General features: G+C 34.0%; 3 protein-coding genes across 8 annotated transcripts in view; 2 read left to right on the forward strand and 1 right to left on the reverse strand.

Moving 5' to 3' along the window:
• Window positions 1–25,951, forward strand: part of LOC116166666 (ionotropic receptor 25a-like) — a 266,463-nt gene that overhangs the window by 210,741 nt on the left and 29,771 nt on the right. The window lies entirely within an intron of this gene.
• LOC116166667 lies at window positions 1,057–6,350 on the forward strand. Of its 4 annotated transcripts, XM_031481707.1 has the most exons (6): window positions 1,396–1,803; window positions 1,951–2,066; window positions 2,222–2,780; window positions 4,625–4,743; window positions 5,054–5,585; window positions 5,637–6,350. In XM_031481707.1, exons 2-6 carry the CDS (start codon window positions 1,992–1,994, stop codon window positions 6,308–6,310), a joined length of 1,959 nt encoding a protein of 652 aa, XP_031337567.1. In that variant the 5' UTR covers window positions 1,396–1,803; window positions 1,951–1,991; the 3' UTR covers window positions 6,311–6,350. The 4 variants fall into 4 exon arrangements, with proteins under 4 accessions (XP_031337566.1, XP_031337567.1, XP_031337565.1 ...); XM_031481706.1 differs by lacking the exon at window positions 1,396–1,803 and adding an exon at window positions 1,057–1,075 and having other exon boundaries at window positions 5,054–6,350; XM_031481704.1 differs by having other exon boundaries at window positions 1,403–1,803; window positions 5,054–6,349.
• LOC116166671 lies at window positions 7,258–9,283 on the reverse strand. Of its 3 annotated transcripts, none has more exons than XM_031481718.1 (3): window positions 9,088–9,283; window positions 8,064–8,914; window positions 7,258–7,676 (listed from the first exon to the last, which is right to left on the reverse strand). In XM_031481718.1, exons 2-3 carry the CDS (start codon window positions 8,904–8,906, stop codon window positions 7,350–7,352), a joined length of 1,170 nt encoding a protein of 389 aa, XP_031337578.1. In that variant the 5' UTR covers window positions 8,907–8,914; window positions 9,088–9,283; the 3' UTR covers window positions 7,258–7,349. The 3 variants fall into 3 exon arrangements, 2 of the variants coding, with proteins under 2 accessions (XP_031337578.1, XP_031337577.1); XR_004144381.1 differs by having other exon boundaries at window positions 7,266–7,676; window positions 8,064–8,272; window positions 8,317–9,266; XM_031481717.1 differs by having other exon boundaries at window positions 8,064–9,283.

The following is a 25,951-nucleotide window of genomic DNA, read 5'->3' on the forward strand; positions in this document are numbered from 1 at the left end:
AAAGAATATGAAAAGTTGTTTCCATGGATGAATAGGAAGTTACTTACGAATACAGTCTTAAATGCATCCATAATGCTGGCATATATGAAGGAAATGTCAAAGGTATTTAAATATTCTATATTTTGGTGCATTCATTCAAATCTTTAAAGCAGTGCTGCGATTAAAAAGTGGAACAGATTTGGAAGCAAACCCTAAATTACGCGCGTTTGTGAAAGCTTCAACCAAAGGATAGGTACAAAAGCCAAAGAAATGTTCTGCATTTACAGAAAGCGACCTAAGAGGATTTTTTATTTCATCCAGATGACAGTTTCAAATTGAAGTATCGTTACTTAGCAACTTTAAAGCACGTGTGTTTTAAAGGCCCTTTTTCGCACGCATTTGAGTGTTTAAAACGGAGATTGTGATTCAGGTATAATAAAAAACGTTTTTTTGCCGATCGTTGCTCCCCATGTTAACTTAGAGGGTTTGTAATGACACCAATCAAAAGAAGTTTTTTTCTCATCTAATGATATACGAATTAGCTTATTTTCAGGTGTATTTCTCATTATTTTATCAAAAATTCGGCAATAAATCCAATTAGCAAAATCATGTTAAGCCATGGAAATTTCCTAACTAATTGAAGTAGGTTTTCACATGCACGGAAAACAAATATCGCGTACTAGAGTAAATATTTTCGCTGTAAACGTTGTTTATTATAAATACTTTTTCCTCAGTGAACCGCATTTTACAAAAAAATTATTGCCAGGTGTCATAAACTACAAAGCTTCCTGGTGTCACCAACTTTTTTTCTTTTAAAAATCTCAATATATTGACTTTTTTCTCAATATATTGAGATTTTTCTCAATATATTGAGATGTTTCTCAATATATCGAGATTTTTCTCAATATATCGAGATTTTTCTCAATATATTGGCATTTTTCTCAATATATTTAGATTTTTCTCACTATATTGACTTTTTCATTTGTGTGTGCGTCCTGAACAACGAGACGTGATCAAGAGATTCCAGCGTTCGAGCCGGTTGTTATACTTACATTTTGAGTTTATTTTGTGCCATCTGTTTGTATGTAGTAGGCAGGTAGGTAGCAATGTAGGTAATAATAATTATTTTCTCTACGACTATTAAATAATGCCCTGATTCTTGCTGCATATTACATTGAATAATAGTTTAAATTCTTCACAGCGTGATTTCTTTGTAAGAAATCACGCTCGATTAGCCAATCACATGCTTTTATTTTTCAGAATTCACGGTAATATGCAATAATCACATCGCTTTGGAAAAAACTGACGGAGCGTATCTTAGCAACCGCATAAGTCACCATTTGAAACGTCAAAAACGTAACTAATTTCTTTTAATTTTTTAATAGTCGTAAAGGAAGTATAGTCTTCTACTTGCCTAGAATGGCTATTATTCACTTGGAACTTCATCCACGTGAATAATAGCTTCTATTCTACGCTCGTTGAAGAATGTACTATAATTTTAGTTATTAATCTTAATGTTTGTAAAATCATACGTAGGTACCTACACCTACCCTAAATATTATACTAATTCTAGTTACTTCTATTTACATTTTATTTTGTTTTGTGTTCGGTGATGGTATTGAGCACAAATGGTGGATTCGCGAATTGGTTTTCTTGAAGTTTAGTTGGAGATGGCTATCTAATAAGTTATCTTCGTGAACCAACCAATAGGGTCGAAACTTAAAGTTGGAGGACGATCGACGATCGTATCATATGGTGTGTCACATTTCGTCTCACACACGTCGCAGTAATGCGATTGAACAATACTGTCTCCTTTAACCACTAGTGAGTAACAAACCAAGTGGCGACATAATCATACAGCTTTAACTTTGCTTACGAAACAAAATTTTATGTTTAACAGCCACTGAATTGAACAAAACACAAAACAAAACCCATAATTCAGTTGGAACGCACATTAAGCACCTAACTTAGTTTCAGTTGTACGATCTGCATTTTACGTGGTTTGAGAAAAAATGTCGGAATTAGAAGATTTCTTGAAACGGCATAATGTGCCAGAGGAAGTTGTTCAAAATATTATTGCAGAACAGGTTTGTATTAGATTAATAAGCTAATGCTTATGGATACATTTAAAAAGTTAGGGACTTGTTGAATCTATATGCATTAGCATTTAAAATATCAGAGTCATTCACCTACTATCTTCCTCCCCACAAATTTATTCTAACAAATGTTTTTTTTTGTTCAGATTTCTGAAGAAGTTATAAATATGATGTCCGATACAGAACTAAAAACATTTTTACCAGCTTATGGGCACAGGAAGTTGGTTAGAGAGTTTTGTTTGATGCGAGCACCAAGTACATCGAAACAAGAAGCTTCTAAACAATCACTACTGGAAAAAATTAGAAGCCAAATATTTAGGGGAAATAAAAATGATGAGGAATCTGTGGTACACACAAAGAAAAAAATTAAATACAATTCAGAAAAGTCGACCAGAAATATTGAAATGGGTTGGCTACATGAAGATGGAAACAAAATTGTGCAAGTACGTAGCAAAAAAGGGGGAGGAACTAGGAAACTGACAGTGGAGAAATCTGCGATGAAACAAGAACTGATTGAAGCTGCGCAAAAAGTGTTTTTCCCTAACGGTTTCTCACCCAAAGGAAACATCGAGGATTTCGATTTTGACTTGCTAGACTTCAAACACAATGAATATCCACCAGATATATCTATTTCTCAGATTTTGAATAGTACTAAAGTAAAAGTTCTTCGATTTTATTTAAAATCTGAGCGAAAAAACATAAATGGTATGTATATTATTTAATTTTATATTCAATGGTATAAAAGTTTATAAAATGGTGGCTCGAGAGGTGAGTGCACAATCAAATCAGACGAGAGTATTGTTGAATACTGAACAACCACGATATAACGAATGCCTAATCATTACTGAGGATGAAAGTTATTACAAAACGAGCGGGAGATGTAAAACATCCAAAGGAATAATGCCCTTATAGCGAGTATGGTATACTATGGTTTTTCTTAGACTAATTTATACCATTGTTTTTATTCAATGTGTGTACGTAACACAGTATTTTTAGAGAGGACTAAATAATTGTTTAAATTGTACCATTGTATTTATAAACATTTATAAATACAATGATTGTACTACAAAAAAACAAGAGTAGGAATTGGTTATTGTGCTACTATACTCTTAAGCCGCGTTTCACAAACGACTGATGGTACGCACAACGTGTGAAAATAGCTATTTGTGTATTAAGAGCGCAAAGTGATATATTGTCGATTGAAAGAGACAGTTGACGCGCGACGAAGGAGCGCGGCAATCTCTTGAAATCGACTATCAATTTGCGCTCGAATTACACACAAGATTTTTTCTACAATAGAGCAGTTCGCATATTTCCAAAAATGTATTCAATTTGATGAATGAAAATTAAAAGTACAGATGACATTTACTCGTTGTCATTGGATACTCTGAGCAATGCATATTTGATTTATAGTTAATAATTGGGGAGCGTGCGTTTTTTTCATTTAGTCGCTTATATGCGACAAAGTGACATTCATCAGAAAAGATGACGTTTGCGTTGTCAAATACGAGCGCAAATGCCTACTTTGGATATCGATTGTAGAAAAAGTAACTTAAAACAATGACTCTATCCCATCAGGACTGATCATCAGGACCGACTATCAGTCGTTTGTCAAACGGGACTGAAATGTTTAGTCATAATAACGAAATCTTTTTGTGTTGAGTCCAGAATTTGCAGCTGAGGCGAGACGTAGCCACAAATTCTGGACAAAGGGTGCCCAATATACGTACCGACTAATTACGCTATATCTTTATTTGACAACTGTAGGTAATTTTATGTTTGACAGAAGCCATGTTTCAAGCAATATTATCTATTTGGTTAACCTGAGTGTTTTTAAATGTTAATGAACTCAATATTATTATTTATAGGTCAACTGAAAAAGCAATGCAATCATATTTACCTGCAAATGTTTAATGTGAACACAATTTGTCTCACGGCACATATTCAAGTCCTTCCCAAACTTTGTTTAGTTTTGCGTCCTCAACAGGCTTGCGCCCAATTACAGAGTGACCCGCATTAATGCTATTAGAGGTGACCCTGCAGAAGGTCTTGAGTTGTTTTCTACTACTCCTTACGAATTAAGAAAACTGCATGAAAACCTAATTCGGAGTAGCCGGCAGAATGCTCGAAACTGATCTAAGGAAATTTTCATCTCTGCCACAGATGAAAAATTCTTACCTCAGCCCAGGTTCCAACACCCGACCTCCGGCTTTGTAGCCCAATGCACTAACCAGTGAGCCATTTCAAAATTTCGTTTGGCGCATGCGCAATGCCAACTTTCTTATTTACGGACGTATTTAAATGAAATTTGATACATAGGCACTTTGAATAAAAGAAAATCTAACACCAATTTCAATTCTTCGTTTCGCGCATGCGCAATGCCACTAACACCAATTTAAAAATTTCGTTTTGCACATGCGCAGCGCCAACTTTCTTATTTACGGAAGCATTTAAATGAAATTTAAAATTTATAATTAATATTTTTAAGAGGAAAATACGCTCTCGTCATTTATGTTTGCATAATGAATTTTTAACTTGTTATATTTTAGCCGCAGAAAAAGACGTCATCGAACAGTCAACTGCAGAGGCCTCAGAAGTAGTGGTGGCAGCTGAAACTGCCCGATTTTATTCAAATTTTCTAGATGAAGATCTTGACATACTACAAGAGGTAAATAACTATATAACAATCAAATAGATGACACACTAAATATATGTAGGGCTCGTTTACTAATGTGCTAACACTAAAATGGTCATATTTGATTATTTTTATAGTTGCAAAATCGAAATAATATATTTTGCAATAAGGACAGACTTATGTATGTGTACATTTAGCACGAGTGCGAAAGTTTGTACCACGAGTCGAAACTAATAAAGTGAGTGCTGCAATTCACATTATTTTTAGAGCGAACTTTTATTATTGCAAAATCTATTACTTCAGTGTTGTAGAATAGTTATAATGTAAATTGTAATTTCTTTAGGATGCCATTACCACAAATGATGTGGTTATATTTGATTTGGAGTCTGCTTCGGAGCCAGGTTTGCAGGAATTATTTAATAATCCACATTTTGACATACATCCAAATGAACGATTCTTAGAAACAACTACAATGTCAGCACAATTGCCTGCTATTCAGAGTACTTCTACCAGTGTACAGAATTATACTACAAATGTTCTTGATAGAAACCGTCCAAACCTTGAAGATCTAAATGCAGAAAACCAATTTCAGCAAACAGATAATATTCAAACGTTAACACTACACAGAGGCAAAATATTTGAGGAACTGATAGAAGCTTTTCAGAAGCACACGTTTCATTATTCTTGTGCTCTAAAAATTGAAATGATTCTTCCAAACGGAGAAACAGAATACGCAGAGGATGTTGGAGGAGTTTTCCGAGATACACTTTCAGAATTTTGGTCCAGTTTTTATGAGAAGTGTTCTGTAGGAACCAATCTGAAAATTCCGTATTTGCGACACGATTTTAATGAAACTCAGTGGAAAGCGATTGCAAGTATATTCTTAAAAGGTTTTACTACAGAAAGTTATATTCCAATAAAAATAGCTCCTGTTTTTATTCTGAGTTGTTTGGGATGTGCGATACAAGATGAAGATCTAATACAAAATTTCTTGCATTTTGTTTGCGAATCTGAAAGGGAAATTCTCCGGCAAGCATTGTTGGACTTCGATAATGTGGACAGTGATGAACTCTTAGACATTTTCTCCAATTATGATGCAAAATGGATTCCCACAAAAACCAATATTAATTTATTCTTAAGGGACATTGCCCACAAAGAGCTCATTCAAAAGCCCGCTTTTGTTATTAAATGCTTCGGACAAGTATTCCAAACGCACAGTAGGATTAGCACCTCTGAAATTATGGCTCTATTTAACAACATAAAACCATCCTCAAAAAACTGTTTGGCAAAAATTCATTTACAAAATGCAAACGAAACTACGCCACAAATAACAGAAATATATGGATATTTGAAAAAATTTATAAAAGAAGTTGATGATAGTACACGTTCGGCCTTTTTCAGATTTTGTACCGGGTCTGATTTACCTACAAGAGACATTTATGTATCAATTATTAACACAACTGGCTTTGGGCGGGTTCCAATAGGGCATACATGTTCTGGGTTGTTAGAATTGCCCTCAAGTTACGAAAATTTTGTAGTTTTTAGAAGTGAGATGACAAATATCCTGCAATCAAATGTATGGGTAATGGATATTGTTTAATAAAAATATATAGGTATATGACTGTTCATATTTATACCTACATATGTCTTAGCAATAGGTAGGTATAATATGTATTATTTTATTTTTTGTTGCAATTTTTATTTTGTATTGTTGTAATACATACCTACCTACAAAATATGTTTGACGAGTACTACTTCAATCACAAATTATAGGTATTCCATGTAGCAATGTATCATACATTTCCGTTTCTATTTTTGTGTCATATTTATTTATTATGTTTACAAAATTATGTAACCTACCTAGTTTTTCGTTTTCTGTTTTGAGTTTTAAGTTTCTCTTATTTGTGACAGATGCCTAAATGTTGTGCCTTAAAATAAAAATAAACAATTATGGTTATTATTGTTGTTTTATGTTTGTTAACGTAATGCAATTAGTTATCCATTAGAATTTGTTAAATTTCTCCTTGACCAAATCATAGAGGAAGTTTTTCAATGCCCAAATGCATTTAATTTAAGCAAGCACATTAATTAATTCATCAATTTATTTATGTTGTTAATAATTGTTATTGTAAGGTGTTCTCCAGGGTCGTATGTCCAACACTTGTTATTAAGTGGCTCCATACAGAGTAAATCGTTATCTGCCGTACAAGTGTAGCGCTCGATATTCGATCGTAACAATATGTTGGACTTTCTATCGTACTCTGAACCTTAAAGGACATTGTATAACAACTTTCAAAAAAGAACTTTGATTTTCTTACATACATAACTACCTATGGAACTTTTCTGGGGACATGTACCACGTTAAAACTTGTGCAGGGTACTATGACATCTGTACTAATGTTTTCCAAGATTATCATGTGTTACAAAGTATCCGTAGAAGAGTTGTTGGTTGATTAAATCTAGGGACGAAGTAGACAAACATACTAAATTCATTAAGAATTATATATTTATAAAGCAGATTTCAAAAACGATTATCATTCTTTTACACATAAGCCCAGAGAATGATGAAATTAATACAATCTTGAATCTATTCCACACAGAATGTGGCATTTTGACAAAAAAATATGTTTTCTTACAAACTATAAAATCTGGGACATAATCTCTTCCCTTAATGTAAGGTATAAATTCACTGCTTCATACGAATCTGATGGTTCACGCAAATTTTTCTCTCGCATTATTAATTTACACAGTTGGTATACATGGACGTCACAGGGTAAGTACAGAAATGAGGATTCTTGCTTACAGATATTCAAATCATGGTGGGTCACTTGGCATATGTAGGTCTGTGTATAATACGCTTGTGGCAATTCAAACAACACAATAGGCCGACCTTTGGGGGATATGGAATTTCGTGACGCTGCTATACGATGTGTATTCCATTCCAATTCAACTTGTGCAAGTTCTTTCTAAAAAGAAACATATGAGTAGGTAGGTATCTAATTCAATAATAAGGAAAGTAGGTATTCATTTTCTACTGTGTTCTCTCTTGTTGTTATAAGGTATGATCTATAACTCGGTAACTAGAGTTGGCCGGGGGGGGGGGGGGGGGAGAGAGAGAGAGAGAGAGAGAGAGATTAGTTAATTTTTAATGTTAACATTTAGCGCGAGGTGTTAAATTAATTACCTAATATTGGTTCATATTAGATGTCATCTAAAATTTCCACGGCCTTCCCAGAATGCTTGATCATACCTCATAACTCATTTCACGAATTTAGATGAATCTTTTTTTTCTTTTGACACTTTATAACGGGTAATTCATTAGAATTAGTTCTAATGTATCACCCTTTACTTACTTGTATTATAGCCATGAAACAAAATCGTATTAATGATTTGTCCAAATACGTTCCACTGAAGTAACCGTCTTCTTTTAGTGATTGAAAAATGTTCATCCAAAACTGAGCGTTTTGTTTCCTTAATATCGACCACCACGACTCTATGCGTTGGTTCGCCTGACTGGTCCCATACAAAAAACTTCGGTCTCCATAACACACATCCGTATTATCTGCGGGCAATGTTCTAAAAAATATTTGAAATTGCTCCATGTACCTATTTTCCGTGCCAAGGTCTGAACGTAGCCGTCTTGGGCATCCTCCATATTTTTCTATGGCTTCCAAAAAGTACCCTCCTATTACCTTCGGGTCACTTGCAGTTCTGCCAGCTTTCAACCACATAATATGCCGAGAGAATCCGTCAATAGCTCCATTTATAGCTATTCCATATGGCTTCAATTTATCATAAGAATCAACGTGCCATACGAAGTTAGGTCCACGCGTTGAATATTTCCTGCGGCGCAGTCTTTTTCTTGTTCTAAACGTGACTCCAATTGGATCCAGCTCATTTATTATCATTCGTACAGCTTCCCTAGTTACAGTGAGTCCGTGTTGAATACATTTTAAGTGCATCCACCGGTATCCATGCAGCTGTCCTGAACTTTGTAGTTGTTGTTCAATAAAATTTACAACTAAATGTAGCTCTGAGAAGTGCTTCTTTCTATATAGTCCTAGGCAATTTAGTTTTCGTTTTAGTGTCGACAAACTTAAGTGAAAACCATGGCAAAAGCTCAACATCGCCAATATTTCTGTGTACGATAATCCCAGCAAAAAATAATAAACGGCATGAACCTCAGCATCATCCATTGTACCTTCTAAAAAAATCAGTCAATGTATTAGGAAACACCCTACCTACCTATAGAAAAACGCAAAAATAAGTAGGTACATTAGATTTATATAGCTTTGTCCTCAGTCATTCTGTATAGTACATACTTATTTGATCATAATGCTGCACATATTGTGTACCTCTACATAAATTTATACCTACCTGATATACAAGAAATGGATGGCTCGACAGTACAGCTACTAGCTCACGATCACTTAATTATTGAGTGCAGTAAAACAGATTAATAAATGCGTCAAACGCAATGAATTCACTTCACTCTAACGCTAACCACATCTACACGGAAATAACATTCATCATATCACCGCAGCTGGATTAAACAAAAGGACACAGAAAAAAGTCAATATATTGAGAAAAATCTCGATATATTGAGAAAAATCTCGATATATTGAGAAAAATCTCGATATATTGAGAAAAATGCCAATATATTGAGAAAAATCTCGATATATTGAGAAAAATCTCGATATATTGAGAAACATCTCAATATATTGAGAAAAAAGTCAATATATTGAGATTTTTAAAAGAAAAAAAGTTGGTGACACCAGGAAGCTTTCGTAGCAAATGATCCCATTCTGCGCTTATTTTTACATTCAATAAATTTAAAATTTAAAAAAAGAAGCGTAGCGAATTTGCTTGTTAGATGCGAGGAAAATTGTAGCATTAAGCAATGTCTACGCATGAGCCAAAAAACTTTAATTAAAAAATATCTATCACTAAATATATAAATATAAAAACACTTAACTGTTCCCTCTTAGGCATCGCCACCAACGAAGTAGCCATAGGTGTGGAGGAGACAATTGATGTTTAAATTTCGGTTATTTGGACTTTCTGTCCGTCTGTCTGATGCAAATTAAAATAATTTATAATTAAATTTCCCGAATGTGACAATTTGCGCAAAATGTACCTATTTATTTCGCTCCAGTACTTTTGAATGGTAAACTAGAATTAGAAAGTATTGACATATGAATATTAACATTGTTCATTAAGACGTATTTCATATTTTCCATTTTCATTCGTTGACCTCTTATATGTACGAGTTATGTATTGTTAGGTTACAAGAATTTCATAAGACTGTGAGTGAGGCATTCCCACTAGCCGTGTTCGATACTGCAATCTTATTTTACAATACTTTTTGTTTCTTAATTTGCTCTTGGTTGAGTATCTTCATCGATTTACATATTATGATAAAAGTTTCATACTTAAGTAATCATAAACTGAACTTTTTCATCATGTCCAAGGGGGAACCTGCATGAGAAACAGACTCAGACCTAATTGAAATCGGTTTTTTTTTGTAAACAAAGTATCCTTGTTATCCTTGACAAGGGTGAGAAAATACCCCAAATTACTACCTCTTCCTAATTTATTCATTCTAAAACACACCTGGATATTGGTTAATTATTCCCTCATAATGATGCAATTTACATATATTTCTACTTTCATTTAATTATCCCGGCGGTAATTCTGAGTTAGTTTAAAAAAAGAACCATTTGAGGTAAGCTTTTGGTGTCAATTACCGCATCCACATTACGTATAATTAATAGTAGTGTGTAATTATAATATGTAAACTTAATTACACTTAATAGTTGGGTGTGGGAATGTTAAAACTAGCTTCTAGGAATGGCGGTAATGTGGTTTCAAGTATAGTCTTCAGTATGTCGTGGGATGTAACAGAATTGTGCATCCTACGAGATTTAGAACTAAACTGTAAGTAAAGTAGCGCGCCTATGGTGGTTGGCTTTTACAGCAACACTAAGCCGAATGTCCATCATTTTCTAGTAGCTAATTAGCTATATCACTAAAAGCGGAGTAGGTATTTCAAAAGTAAACGCATTTTCAATGAAGCGCGTATAAAACAGTTCAAGGCGTTTTTGGCAATCAATAAAATTATTTTTCTTAAAAAATGAAAAGATCGTGTTTATGTAGTTGAAATAACATTATAAGCTTCATGTTTGAGAAGAAAATGATCATGGCACAATACGAGATTTATCTGATTATCACGCGAGTAGGCCATTTATATCTTTGCCTACATTTTTCGTAGGGTGATACATTAAACATCCCTTCGACTCCATTACTAGTTACGCACCACATCAGGATTTACAGAAACAAATCATTATTAACCAATTGTTGCGATTGAGATGAATTGCAGATTTTCCAATAGAGCTATGAGCTTTATGGCGGTTTAAATGAATAAAGCACCCGCCAAGGGAAATCATTAAAAAACGGAATTGTTTTGCATTTGTATATGGAATTTGTCTTCCACCAATAAATGAAAACACGAACATGCCCGTTGCATACCGCCAGAACCATATGTGACGAGTTTATGATTACACAAACTTCCCATATTTATTGTTGGCATGCACATGCACATTATGTGGAACGGATGGCATTAAAACGTGATTTAAATATTAGGAAGAGAATGTGAGCCCATTACATACACATACATAAAAATGTGCAGATGTGATAATTTTTCATGGTTCGCGCGTAAATCAATTTTGATTGTTAAGCGTTAATTTCGTTGCACAAATTATTAAAGCACGGTGAATAATAATAATTCGAAATTTTGTTCTCTACAAAAAAACCTAAATAGACCTTATCTCTAAAATAATTAGGGGAGCCAATAATCGTAAATTAAAAAATTACTACTGAAATTCCTATGGTGCGTTCGTCAAGTCACCGCCCCGTATACGGTCATTTAACAACCACGCCGCATTTCATATAAATAATGTTACCAACTTTATGCTGCTTAAAAAAAGGAGAACTTCGAGAGAACTCGAAGTAGGTACTACTGCGGTCCCGGAAGATAGATGGAAATCCACCACACTTGCCCAATTTGACAGTATCTTACTATAGATCAAGCTACTAGTTTGTCGAATACTCAAGTGACGACACTGTTTGGATGCAGACGAGATATCCGGGAAAGGAACTAAAATGGGGAAATCAAACATATGCCGATACGATTAATCTTGCTTGATATATTAATTAACTTCGAATGTGCCAGGAACATGTGATATAAACTAACCTATAAATAATGAAAAGTATTGTAAAGAATGGAAATATGAAAAATATGCTTACCTAGATTAAGGTTAGCAAAACTCATTCACGTAAATACATTTAGATAAATAATTTAGGCAATTTTAACTTAATGCCTCAGGAATTTCATAAGATTTAAACACCTTTCGCAAAGTTAGTACCGCAGCAACAAAAGCCAAAGTGAAGTTTTCCGCAATTCCTATGGTACACTCTCTATTAGCACACTGAAGGCACATTCAGTCAGAGACTCCCTGTGGTTACATTCTATGCTGAAACGGAACGTTACAATTATCAAGTTCACAAAAATGGCTGTTGTCCTAATGTTTAACAAAATATCAACAATATGCAAGTACGTATGTTTGAATAACAATTCTCACACGTTTTTCGTCTTTGAGTTATTCAAATTTTTAGAATGGTACTCCAATTTCGCTTTGTTGATTGTGAAATTGGTGCCCCAATTTAAAAAGTTGAATAATTAAGAACAAAAAGTGTATGATACGAAGAAAAAATGCACATAATCAGTACAAAATTATCATAGATTCCCAATTTTGCTACATTAGGCCGGGCGCTAAAGGGTTTGAGCATGCACTGGAAGTCTAACGCAGTTTGACTTTTGATTATTGTTGGGAGCATATAGTAGATGAAAAAAATCGATGTCGTCGCATTTCCGCGGTGGGCATTACATGAGGGGGAGGGGGCAAAGTCGGGGGCGTGGCGATTCACTTTATCGTTTATAACTCTAAGACGGTAATAGTTAGAGCACTGCTTGAAGCGGCTATTTACAGCTACTTATATTACCTACAAAAAAGGCCCTAAGGATAAAAGTCGTACCTCTAACTGTTTTGTTACAAATAAATTATTTTGGAATATATCTAAATCCGATCAAAAATCATATTTAATGCACATTTCTTATGTGTAAGATAAATTCAATAATGATGTTATTAGATAAATATATATAATTTTATACAGTCAATTTTACAATTTTCCAGCACGTACTTGGGCACCCAGTCACAAATCTTTCTCCCCTTCGCTCTCTTCGTCAGACTCTTTAGTTTGTAATGGGTTTCTGCATTTATCAACACATTTGCAATAAAAGCAACAAGAAGAATTATTTGATAAACAATTACATGTTTTTTTTGGAACAGTTTTTGCATTTGCAGAGCTGAACTGTCTCGAGATTTGCATAACATCAATGCTGGCGAGCATTGCATGAGTACCATTTTACCTCGCATTTTACCCTTTACGTTCATAAATTGTTCGGAATACGCCAGATGTAGATACATCAAAATTTGATGAATCATCACTCTGAAGATTACCAAAATTACTTCTCGATGGATATGCAGACATTTAATATTGGAACTAATTCGAGGGGACATTACCAAAACTGATGCCATTATGTGAGAAGTAATTTCTGCATTATTTAAACATGTTTAGTGATCGGTCTTTTGAAGATTTAAATTTAATTCCTACATTATGCCAATTAAAATATGATGACAATACTTATGTACTTTTATAATTACTCTTATACGTATAACATATAAACAACACTATTAAAATTCTACAGATTCAAGAAATATGTGGCAAATATGATTTTCAGTGTATTTGGATATATTCCGAAATAATTTATTTGTAACGAAACGGTTAGAAGTACGACTTTTATCCTTAGGACATTTTTTGTAGCCAATATAAGTAGCTGTAAATAGCCGCTTCAAGTATTGCTCTAACTATTACCGTCTTTGAGTTAGAAGCGATAAAGTGAATCGCCACGCACGCGACTTTGCCCCCTCCCCCTCATGTTATGCCCATCGCGGAAATGCGACGACATCGATATTTTTCATCTACTATATGCCCCCAACAATAATCAAAAGTCAAACTGCGTTAGACTTCCAGTGCATGCTCAATACCTATATTAGCGCCTGGACTACATGGGGTGTTGGTTGCAATCACATTCTAATAGTATATTATATACCGCGGGACTGAAGTAGTACTTTTAATCCCGAAGGTAAAGTTTATGGCCCGACCGAAGGGAGGGCCATAATTTACCTGAGGGATTAAGACCACTACTTCAGTCGCAAGGTATATACGATATTTTTCGTACTTCCGAAACTGAAACACTTAATATGTATGGAATTAGAGAACGTGTTCTTTTAAAAAATCGCTGCTTAACAAGTTACCATAGGAACGTTGCGTTGGTACGACAAACCCTATGCTATGGTAACAAAAATAATTTGGAAACTGTCATTGCTAGTGTCATAATTTTGGTAGTGGGTGACAAAGGTGTATTTGATATTGATAAAAGAGCAGCCAAAGTAGGTAAAGAATTGATACCACCGAAATCCAAAAAACTATATGAGCAGCAGTACGATGCGTTTAAGAAGTAGTGCCGCATACAAATTGTGGAACAACCTACTGAAATTGCCTTGATAGTAATTTCATCCTTCCGGGATTTTCGTCCAAATTTAATCCCGGCGGGACAAAAAGTGACACTTCAGTACTTGTCATAATGGAGTGAAGTTGTCACTTTAGTCTCGGAAGTACGAAAAAATTTTAATAACACGAAAACGGTGTGAGCGCTAAACTTGTACAGCTCAAAATCAGCACAAAGTTATAGTAGGGGAGCTAGCACGAAATCCACTGAACGAGAATGATCAAAATTTTAACCGATGGGGTTCCATTTTGCCTTATCAGAGTATGCTAAAATCGATCGTCTGCCGTCTCAGGTCATATGACTTAAGGCGCTGCGGGTACTTCTTGCGGTACCAATTCTAAAAGGTTGTTTTTCGAAAAAATAAGTTATACACCTAATGAAAACGTTGATAATAGCTCTTAAAAAAATATTTAAAAAAATCGCGAACATTTGATAACTCCGTAAAAAAACAATTCTTAGTCAGTTTTTCACTAACTTTCTACGGATATACCTAGGTTACCGTTGGATGAATGAAGCTGATTTTTTTTACAGAGTAATGATAGGTACAGCCAATGACTATGACAGTGTTTCTTTTTTAAATTCTTTCTCTAATTATAAGATATCTTATAGTGTTAAGATAATAAGATAATCTTATAATTAGAGAAAAAATTTAAAAACGAAACACCGTTAAGTCATTAGTAGTACCTATCATCAGTCTGTAAAAAAATCAGCTTCATTCGTCCAACCGTAACCTAGTTATATCCGTAGAAAGTTCGTGAAAAACCGACTAAGAATTGTTTTTTTACGGAGTTATCAAATGCGCGCGATTTTTTTAAATATTTTTTTAAGAGCTATCATCAACGTTTTCATTTGGTGTATAACTTATTTTCTCGAAAAACAACCTTTCAGAATTGGTACCGCAAGAAGTACCCGCAGCGCCTTAAGTCATATGACCTGAGGCGGCAGACGATCGATTTTAGCATACTCTAATAGGGCAAAATGGAACTCCATCGGTTAAAATTTTGATCATTCTCGTTCAGTGAATTTCGTGCTAGCTCCCCTACTATTATAGTTATGTGGAAAATCCAATATGGCGATATCGGTATTTTTCACGTACTAGCAATATGATTTATTCAGTTCTTTCTGCCATTGTTATTTTTTTCTCTCTACTTTTGCCTAGCATTGAACTCCCCAATTACCACTAATATTTTGAATATCGTTTGGAATAGCTCTTGTAAGCTTTCCATTTTGCGTTTGCTCTAAATTAATTAAGGCCGCCCAAGTTGAAAAAAAAACTCATTTCAAAGGCGAAATCCCCATGATCCTTATTCCAAAGAGTTAAGCAGTGTATTATGCATTCGGTCCTTTTTAATATATAAATTATGCAATAGAGTCTTTAGCTACCAACAAATTCTGAAAAAGTACAAAAAACAAAGACTGACTGTTTAGCACGTATTACAAAATATATAGCTGGCGACACGAAAAGTACAGTGAGAATGGAAAACAAAATTACACCCTTAATTTGGATTAATGTTTATATTTGGGGATAAACGCATTATCTGATTTTCCGAGCTCGTTTGGTCTAAATTAAATGAAGTATTATCCATGTCAAAGTATTTTAATTATTTTAAATCTTGCTCCATAGTATAACATTATGCGCTTAATTACGTTTTTGTTTCAGGTACGTAATCCGCTTAATTGGGAGTTTTTTTGCGAGATTCAGAACACGTAAGTTACTGTTTAATTACATTCGATTTAACATACAATCTGGGCTTTCGTTTGTTTTATCAGTTTGAAAAGTGCTTTGTCATTAACAAATTTATAAATTTTCTCAATCGTGTTTACGGCGGGGAACATTGGCTGCTTTATTGAATCTGTGAAAAGGATTTTGGAAGTAGTTCAAGAATCCTTTGTTACTTTATATAAAAGGTATTTGTTACAAATTGACCATTCTAGTCTCGCTATCACCAATGGAGAACTCGCACGTGCATTACATAATTTTCTACCATCGTCGTTCTTTACACAGCCGTGAAATACCCGCTTTCACGAGTTATTGTGAATCAAAAACGTACATTAGTACATAGGATGTAGGTACTTTGGAGTGCAATTCACACACACATAATGTTCTGTTAACAGATCTAGTCAGTTCGTGTGTATAGCCGGGGTTAAATTAGGGGCTCTAAATTGAATATGGGGTATCATTTTCACGAATGGCAAACGTTAAAGTATTCAATTCGGTTTCCATTTTAATACGTTTAATCTATCACTTTGGCAGTAAACTTAGAAAAAAACGTCTGCGGTCCCTACCAGAAAAAAGCAAACCCCAAGGGAAGCATATTGACGATGTCCACATCACACATGTCAGAGCATGTCAAATCAACTTTGCGCACCCACAACCAATTTATAGGCAAGATGACTGACAGGCGTGTGCACGCCAATCTACAATAAAAAAATTATCATTTGAGGTTTTTGGTATTTAGACGAATTTCACTCCAATGATAGAGGTTTAAATTTACTCTTCCTTTTATCTTACAATATGATAAGCAATTTTTCTGCAGTGCGTAGCAGATTATTTGGTTGTACTATGCCAACAGTATCTGAAAAGTCTACTTTAGGGCGCATCCTCAGTGTAACTTTAATTCGGTCTTCATTGCTTGCACATTCCATAGTAATACATGGTCTCCATTCCTCTACACTTACAACATTTTCATTAGAGTATTAAGACTATTACACGTATCCTACATACAAATGGAACGTAAATATGCAATATTTGACACATAATCGGCACAAAAATTGCAATATACCTAATGCCATAGCGACAGCATCTCTCTCAAAATTTTGCAGATCACAATAGTATATTGAAAGACAAGTGTTACAATGCGACCTATTGTAATACGACTATCTCGTGGCACGAGTGGCGACGCGAAGCGTAGCCACGAGTGTCCGCAAGATAGGAGTATTACAATAAAGCATTGTAACACGCGTTTTTCATACTATTTTTTCTATTTCGGTGCTTTAATTTAATTAAAAATAGTTATTTGTTTCATTAGTACAAAAAATGTCAGTTTTCGGGACGAGGAAGATAGTTGCTGGACGACGCGTTAGCGGAGGCCAGCAACCTTCCGAGTCCCGAAAACGCATTTTTTGTACGAATAAAACATAAAATTTTTTCTCCAACCCCCTTTACTTCAAATTATATTCGAATTTAGATTCAGTCACAGTTTCACTACTATAGTATAAGAACTTCTGCTTTCTTATCCTCACGTGTCATGCCACTCTAGTTTTTAGGTTAACTTATGACCTATTCGTTCTTACTTCTTACTTCTCACCTCTCGCGACTTTGTAGGGAGCAAATCTTGAGGTAGCATGTTCTGCCGTTTCTATAATCTCTGGCGGAGTGCAATCCTTGTCGCTATCAGTTTGAGTCATTTTATTGTATACACAATAAATATTGTTATATTTTGCATTGAAATAAAAAACTTACCATACAGTTTTTTAATTAAAATTAATTGCAATTAACTTTTTCAAATTTTGATTTCAAAATGACAGATAATAGTGCAATGGGTCTGAAGTAGATGGCGTTACGCGCGACGGCGGGTTGTATACGTATTAAAATTACGTTCACGGAATATGTAAATTACGTTACACATGGTTTAAATAAAAATAGCGAGCGTAAATTATTTTCAATACATGTACATACGTATAGGTAACATCATTATTTGCATTGAATATGCAAAAAGATTTGATTTGTATGTATAGAAATATGTTATAACCTGCAATGTAAAACGATGTCAATGTGACATATCTCCGTGATTGTAATTTTTTAATTGGCCAACTTTCAAGGTCAATTTCTTTTTGGTACTAGGTCCAAAAGTATCCACTTTTTGTACAGTTGCCATGGTGAAAGCGATTAATCCGCAAAACGTCAATTTTAGGTACCGAACACTGTCACAAAATAGCGTCTTATTCAGGTGGTTGGAGAAAAAAATCATTATCAGAAACTATAGGGAACATTAGAACTAACATGTTTTATGTTGGGAACACTTTTTATGCAGTTAAGTTTTAGGTTGGCAGCGTAGTAAGACTGACATTTTGAAGTTCAAACATGGAAGTACCCAACGAAGTACCTACTTGTACTAACTAGTAACTGCCAACTTAAGAGATGAGTTACCAAAAAAAACGACTATAATCACTGTCTTTGTACAACTGTTTTCGGCCGAAAATAGTTGTACAAAATCATCATTGTGACACCGAAATAGAAAAAAGCGATTTTTGTCATTCGTAAGAAGAATTTTTCATTACATCCCATTCAACTCAAGATTCAAGGTACTCGATCAGTTCATAGGTACACAGTTTTTCATTACATTTTTGCCATTCGTACAGTTGATAGGTATGTCTTCATTGTAATTTCTGAAAAGAACTAAATTTTACGGCCCCTCATATATCCACCAACACCAATTTGATGCAAAATTGTAATTTGCAAATAGGTTGTTAAATCACCTTTACATCAGTATACAAAGTGAAATAGCTCTTGAGCATAAAATTCTTTTCAATACTAGAAGAAGAAGAACAACAAATTGCAACACGAAAGCGGCAATTCTAGAACGCGTTAGAACTTAGAACAATAATTATACTTTTAGTGTTTGTGCAACAGGAGTTCTAGATACGTTCTGGGTACCGCCTACAATCAAAATGGTCCTCCCTCGAGCTTTACTCTGCACAGACCGTGTACAGAATCCTAGTCGGTGTTTCGCCGTGCAAATTTTCAACTCACAATCCTCACACGCACAAGGTTATCGTTAGGTATCTATCTATATACCGGGTGATGCACGGTAAGTAGGAACATAGGGATTTAACATGGGAAATTAGTTATATGCAATATCCTGCCCTCCTGTACATTTGACAGAAAAAACTGTAGAGTTTAAAGTTGTTCAGAATTAAAAGCAGCATACAAAACTGTTTTTACACGTTTTATTAAGCTTTTGGTATACCCGCAAATTTAAAAATAAATTTCAACATTTCTGTTATTAGTAACAATTCATAAAACAACAAAAGCCATGGCTATTGCTACTAATAACAGAAATGTTGACATCTATTTTGAAATTTGCGGATATGCCAAAAGCTTAATAAAACATGTAAAAACAGTTGTGTATGCACCTTTTAATTCTGAACAACTTTAAACTCTACAGTTTTTTCTGTAAAATGTACAGGAGGGCAGGATATTGCATAAAACTAATTTCCCATGTTAAATCCCTATGTTCCTACTTACCGTGCACCAGTCACCACCCGGTATAGATTATGCATTTCTACTACGCTATAAGATTTTCTGTATACGGAGGCACGTTACAGTAGGTAATCAGATAAATATGCTACTTCTTATTCCGTATCTAAAGCATCTCTTTAATTTCTGGTACTATGCAGTCACTTTCGTTCCCGCAGGAATTAATGGAGCAGCAAATAATGCAATTTGCAACACTGGAAACGCTGGACCTTTTGCATCCACTGAAGCAACAAAAGTAAAAAAAGAACAAGAAATCGCAATAATAGTTGTAACGTTATGACGTTTATCGTAAGATGTCGTTTGGGATTAAACTATACCTATACTTGAAATTTGGTCAATTTTTGCTATCAACAGTTCAAAAACGCATTCGTATTCGTACGCTTGGTGCGGATAAAGATTTGAAATTTATTTAATTGCGCTTTAAGAAAATTTTATTCAAATCGAATTGTATTGAAAATTCCTATTGAGGATAATTTTAAAAAAAAGGTCATAGAACCGTAAGTTTTTCAATTTTTTATTTCAAATTTGTAATATTTCACAACATTTTAGTTTGTTTCGTACCGGATTTGGGCCCCTGAAACAGAAAAAGGGAGAATTAGTTTCTGTGAAAAAAAAAGAACCAGCTTCCGTATTTCAAAAATTCAGAAGTAGTTTGCATCAAATAGAAAAAACAACTTACCAGCTTCAGCAATTTTCTTCAGGAGTATTTGTCGATAGCAAAATCATTATCTACCTGTCAAAATTTAATTGAATCTACAGACGACATCAAGAAAAAGAAATCAAACACAAGGTCAGCTACAATTTCACCATTCATTCATCATTTATTTCATTTAAAATCTTCCATACGTATTGTTCATATTGATATTTAGTTGAGAAGTACCTACCTGTTTTTTTGTCAGTAGTCAAATGTAAAATACTTATAATTATTTCAACGACGGCATTCATATTTTGTTCGATAGCGCTATCCCTTCTTTATTTAATTTTTTATTCGCCGTTTAATTTTTTAATTGTTGTGTTCCTTTCATTAAGAAAAAAAACCTAATTTGTAAAGGGTACTTGGTACTTTGTATTAAATATAAAAAAATTTCATTTTGTTTTTATTGATCGCTATTGGCGTGATATAGTTTCAAAAACCGTACATGTTGCAATGCAATGCAATGATAAGCAAACATCTAGGACTTTCTTCGTTTTTCAAAAAGTGTCCAAGAGGCACGCAGATCTCGACGCAGATACTATGCTGTATACATAAATTTTGACACTTTTGCTATATTTTTGGAACTTTTGTATTATTTGCAAAAAAGATTGCTTTTGTCATTCAATTTTTTCACACACTTATATACCCTGTATTTAACATAATTAAAAACATGTTTTTCTCCAACCACCTGAATAAGACGCTATTTTGTGACAGTGTTCGGTACCTAAAATTGACGTTTTGCGGATTAATCGCTTTCACCATGGCAACTGTACAAAAAGTGGATACTTTTGGTCCTAGTACCAAAAAGAAATTGACCTTGAAAGTTGGCCAATTAAAAAATTACAATCACGGAGATATGTCACATTGACATCGTTTTACATTGCAGATTGTAAGATATTTCTATACTTACAAATCAAATATTTTTGCGTATTCAATGCAAATAATGATATTACCTATACGTATGTACATGTATTGAAAATGATTTACGCTCGCTATTTTTATTTAAACCATGTGTAACGTAATTTACATATTCCGTGAACGTAATTTTAATACATATACAACCCGCCGTCGCGTGTAACGCCATCTACTTCAGACCCATTGCACTATTATCTGTCATTTTGAATTCAAAATTGAAAAAGTTAATTGCAATTAATTTTAATTAAAAAACTGTATGGTAAGTTTTTTATTTCAATGCAAAATATAACAATATTTATTGTGTATACAATAAAATGACTCAAACTGATAGCGACATGGATTGCACTCCGCCAGAGATTATAGAAACGGCAGAACATGCTACCTCAAGATTTGCTCCCTACAAAGTCGCGAGAGGTAAGAAGTAAGAACGACTAGGTTATAAGTTAACCTAAAAACTAGAGTGGCATGACACGTGAGGACAAGAAAGCGGAAGTTCTTATACTAGTAGTGAAACTGTGACTGAATCTAAATTCGAATATAATTTGAAGTAAAGGGGGTTGGAGAAAAAATTTTATGTTTTATTCCTACAAAAAACGCGTTTTCGGGACTCGGAAGGTTGCTGGACTCCGCTAACGCGTCGTCCAGCAACTATCTTCCTCGTCCCGAAAACTGACATTTTTTGTACTAATGAAACAAATAACTATTTTTTAACAAACGAAATATGTTTTTTGTGGATTTTTTTGATTTTTGATTCACAGAAGGGCGACGTGGTCACATAGAGCCAGTTTTCGGTATTCGAATCGTACCACCCAACCATTTTCAAATGCCTTTTGATTCTTTAAAACCTTTGGGCACTCACACAGGATTAAAGAGGCTTAGAGACACGTAAGCTTTATGGGCTACTAAAAGTCTGTGCAGACCATTAAAAATTCATGGAAAGGAAACGATTCCCGGAGGCTCAAGTCTCAACAAGTTATCGAGAGGAGTCTTTTCTGCAGCGAAGGCTCTTACATATACTTGGGGCTCTTGAAACGCTTTCAATACTTTTGCACACTTTAAAGATACTTAAATACTATTAAAGACTTTCTAGAACATTATACCGTAAAAAACCCTAAAGGTTAATTAACGCGCATGCCTTTAAAACCCATATAACAACCTCCTTAGGCACTCTCTGAGGGGGTAGCAAATTGCGAGATTCTAAAATATCTTTCAATAATCTTAAATGCTCTTGAATTTTCCTAAGGAATGCTGAAGCTTCTAAATGTGATTGCTTGGAATTTTCGTGGCCTAGAAACCAATGCGTAAACGTAAATGTATAGTTTACGACTGACCAGGCGACTGACGAACTTACAGAGAAAATGTCGAAATTAATATTTGTAAAGCAATTTCGTCCAAAGCTTTGTTTGTCTGGATGTCTCACATTGAATTTTATTCATTTCATCCAAATAATCGCATTTCGATATCATCGATAATAATAATATCCCTTTATTTTTAAATCAAACGGCCTTCATAAATATAAAAGAGATTGAAATTAAATGTCCTGTCATGATATACGCAAACAACAGATTGCTAACCTTATGCGTTTCATAGGTAACATATTTAGGTAATCTAGGACTTTATTTAGGTAACAGCGCCCTCTATTGAGCAGCAATCTAAACATGTACCTTTTATGCATTAGATGCTGCTGCAAAATATTTATAGCGCTAAAGTTTGCATAATTCGATTTCTTTATTATTGTTATTATTACAGGGATATATGATAGGAGGCAATGCGACATCAATAGAGGGCGCTTTTAAGCATACCTATACCTACCTAAATGTGTTACCCTCGGTGTTACCCATGAAATGTATAAGGTTAGCGATCTGTTGTTTGTTTGTGCTCCTAATTTCGGGAAACTGTTCTTTGTACTTTCTTCAACTACAAAACCTATGGCGATGTAATTATCTGTTCATGATCTTGTTACATATTATTCTATACGACAATTATCATTGATGGGTTACCATCAAAACGAAGATTTTCATATCATTAAATTTAAAGTCTCCTAAAACTAGATACAGGAAATGTGAAATGTTTCACATAGGAGGGATATTTTTAACTATTACCATTTGGTTCCATGCGATCTGATTAACGAAAACACAACTTAAATGTATACTTCTATAACCCTCAGATTGCACTAAATTTGCATATCACATTGATTTACCCATCAAATTTGGGATAACAATTTTTAGAAGTTGTAGATTAGTATAATTTTAATTAAGGCCGCGCGAAGGATCATTCGTATTATCAGAGATAAAATGCCGTACATAAGAGCCGAGAAGCGTTACGAAAAAGTGTTTACGACCCTATAGAATTTTATGTGCACGAAGTGGTTGGTTCCGCTATATTCCTCCTTGATGAGAATTAGTTAATAACGAAAAACCATTTTCAGTTTCAAACGGCTTAGCCATTGTTAATTAATTGCAATTATGTCACATTCGTTTAATGGATGGCAACTGTTAATGTCCCCTATTAACCATAAAATTAAGCAATTGCGCCTTCCGTTCCAGCTCTAGTCTATTTTATTGCTTGCGTGTTTATATTTCAGCTTATGTTCGAGTTCACACACCAAAAAATTAGATAAGATTTATATACGGCGGGGTCTTGCGAACTTTTGTCGTAAAATCTGGGAAAAAATGAACCCACTAAGATCTCTATACCGTTTGAGTGAAATTTTAGAGTGTTTCTCACATTAGACGCGAAGGAAAATTTTTTCAATTTTTCTGAATTCTCAGCTTTTGTTGTAATTTTGATACAGCTTTATAAACGTAATTCGTCCCTTCTTTCAAAACGGCGAAAAAACATTTTGTTATTCTTTTGGTTGTATATGTAACTGACATTTAAATAAGTTTCGTATACACAGATTCAATTTTTTCCAATCGATCTCCAGAATATTTGTGGACTGTGGTTCTTTAATAACGGATTGAGATACCGACATATATTTGCACAAGAGGAAAACTTTAAGTAATGGACCAATCAAATCAACACATCAAAAACATCAACAGCTTGCGGCTAATTGTTTCTTATTATATAAAAAAAAAAGGTATGCAAAAATTTCAAGTATACGTGAAAATTGGAATTTATGGGAATATTACTGAGAATACTGAAGTATACCTACATACCTATTTTTCTTTTTATTACACAAACGGGTTACTCGTACAGCTCAACAAGTATAAATAAATATTTATGTGTAAATTTCCGGCGTGGTTTTCAATTAACGTTGAAATTTTCATTTGATTTTCTGTTGTTAAGATTTAGGTGCTTGATAGCTATCCTGTAATCTAACGAGCATCGCATTACATGTTAAAAAGGGAGATTCAATATCAGTGTGAAACTAACATTTAACGAACTATTTAAATGATTAAGTAGGCCTTTGAAGTAATATATTACGTTCAACATGGATTGTAGTTATGTAGGTATGCATTTACATCCGCTTTCAGATTTACAACTTCAAATTCCAAAAAAATAATTGTTCATTTGCGTGCAATAACTCATTTCTACGATGCGGTGCATGTTTATTCGGCATAAATTGCGGCTCTTCTTACCTTCTTTCGAGCGATTAACATGGTAAGTGATAAAGATACAACTCGTTATCTCAATCGTTTGAAAGTGAGATGATGCTTAGAAGAAACTTAATTAAGGAGAAATTGCTCTAGTATATCTATTTTCCTCACGTCTAGGTCTTTCGACATATGCTACAGGATCATTTCCACAGTTCTGTGTTTCGTTTTACCGAAATGAAGTGCGAGTAGTTTCCTGTATAGATAATAATTATTGATCTTATAAAGTACGCATATGAACGTCGTATGACGCTTGCTTTCGTCGTTCGTATTGTACATTAGGCTTTAATTAAATTTCAATAGTATGTTAGGTTGATTTCGAGGGGGAAACCACTCTTTCAATTTGGTGTACATGAATTTTTCATTCCAGTTTCATTCCATTTTCAATCTTTCAATATTATCATTATCAGTTTCATTACTTTCAATCTGTTCATTCTCTTTTCATTCTATTAATTCTAAGATTAATTCTTTTTTTTCATTCTATTAATTCTCTTCATTTATTTTTCATTTCCTCATTTTTTCTTATTACGGTTATAAATATTTTTCATTAACGGTTTCATTATTTACAAAAACGAATAGTTCATATTCAATTCTTACGATTTCATTCTTTCATTATTATTTCAATCTTTCATTACACACTTCAATCCTCTCATTATTTCCATTTTCAATCTGGTGTACAAATTTTAAGGAAGTGGTTTCCCCCGAGGGGGAAACCACTCTTTCAATTTGGTGTACATGAATTTTTCATTCCAGTTTCATTCCATTTCCAATCTTTCAATATTATCATTATCAGTTTCATTACTTTCAATCTGTTCATTCTCTTTTCATTCTATTAATTCTAAGATTAATTCTTTTTCATTCTATTAATTCTCTTCATTTATTTTTCATTTCCTCATTTTTCTTATTACGGTTATAAATATTTTTCATTAACGGTTTCATTATTTACAAAAACGAATAGTTCATTTTCAATTCTTACGATTTCATTCTTTCATTATTATTTCAATCTTTCATTACACACTTCAATCCTCTCATTATTTCCATTTTCAATCTGGTGTACAAATTTTAAGGAAGTGGTTTCCCCCTCG

Source organism: Photinus pyralis, unplaced genomic scaffold, assembly GCF_008802855.1.
Source record: "Photinus pyralis isolate 1611_PpyrPB1 unplaced genomic scaffold, Ppyr1.3 Ppyr1.4_LG3b, whole genome shotgun sequence".
Lineage (NCBI taxonomy): Eukaryota > Metazoa > Arthropoda > Insecta > Coleoptera > Lampyridae > Photinus > Photinus pyralis.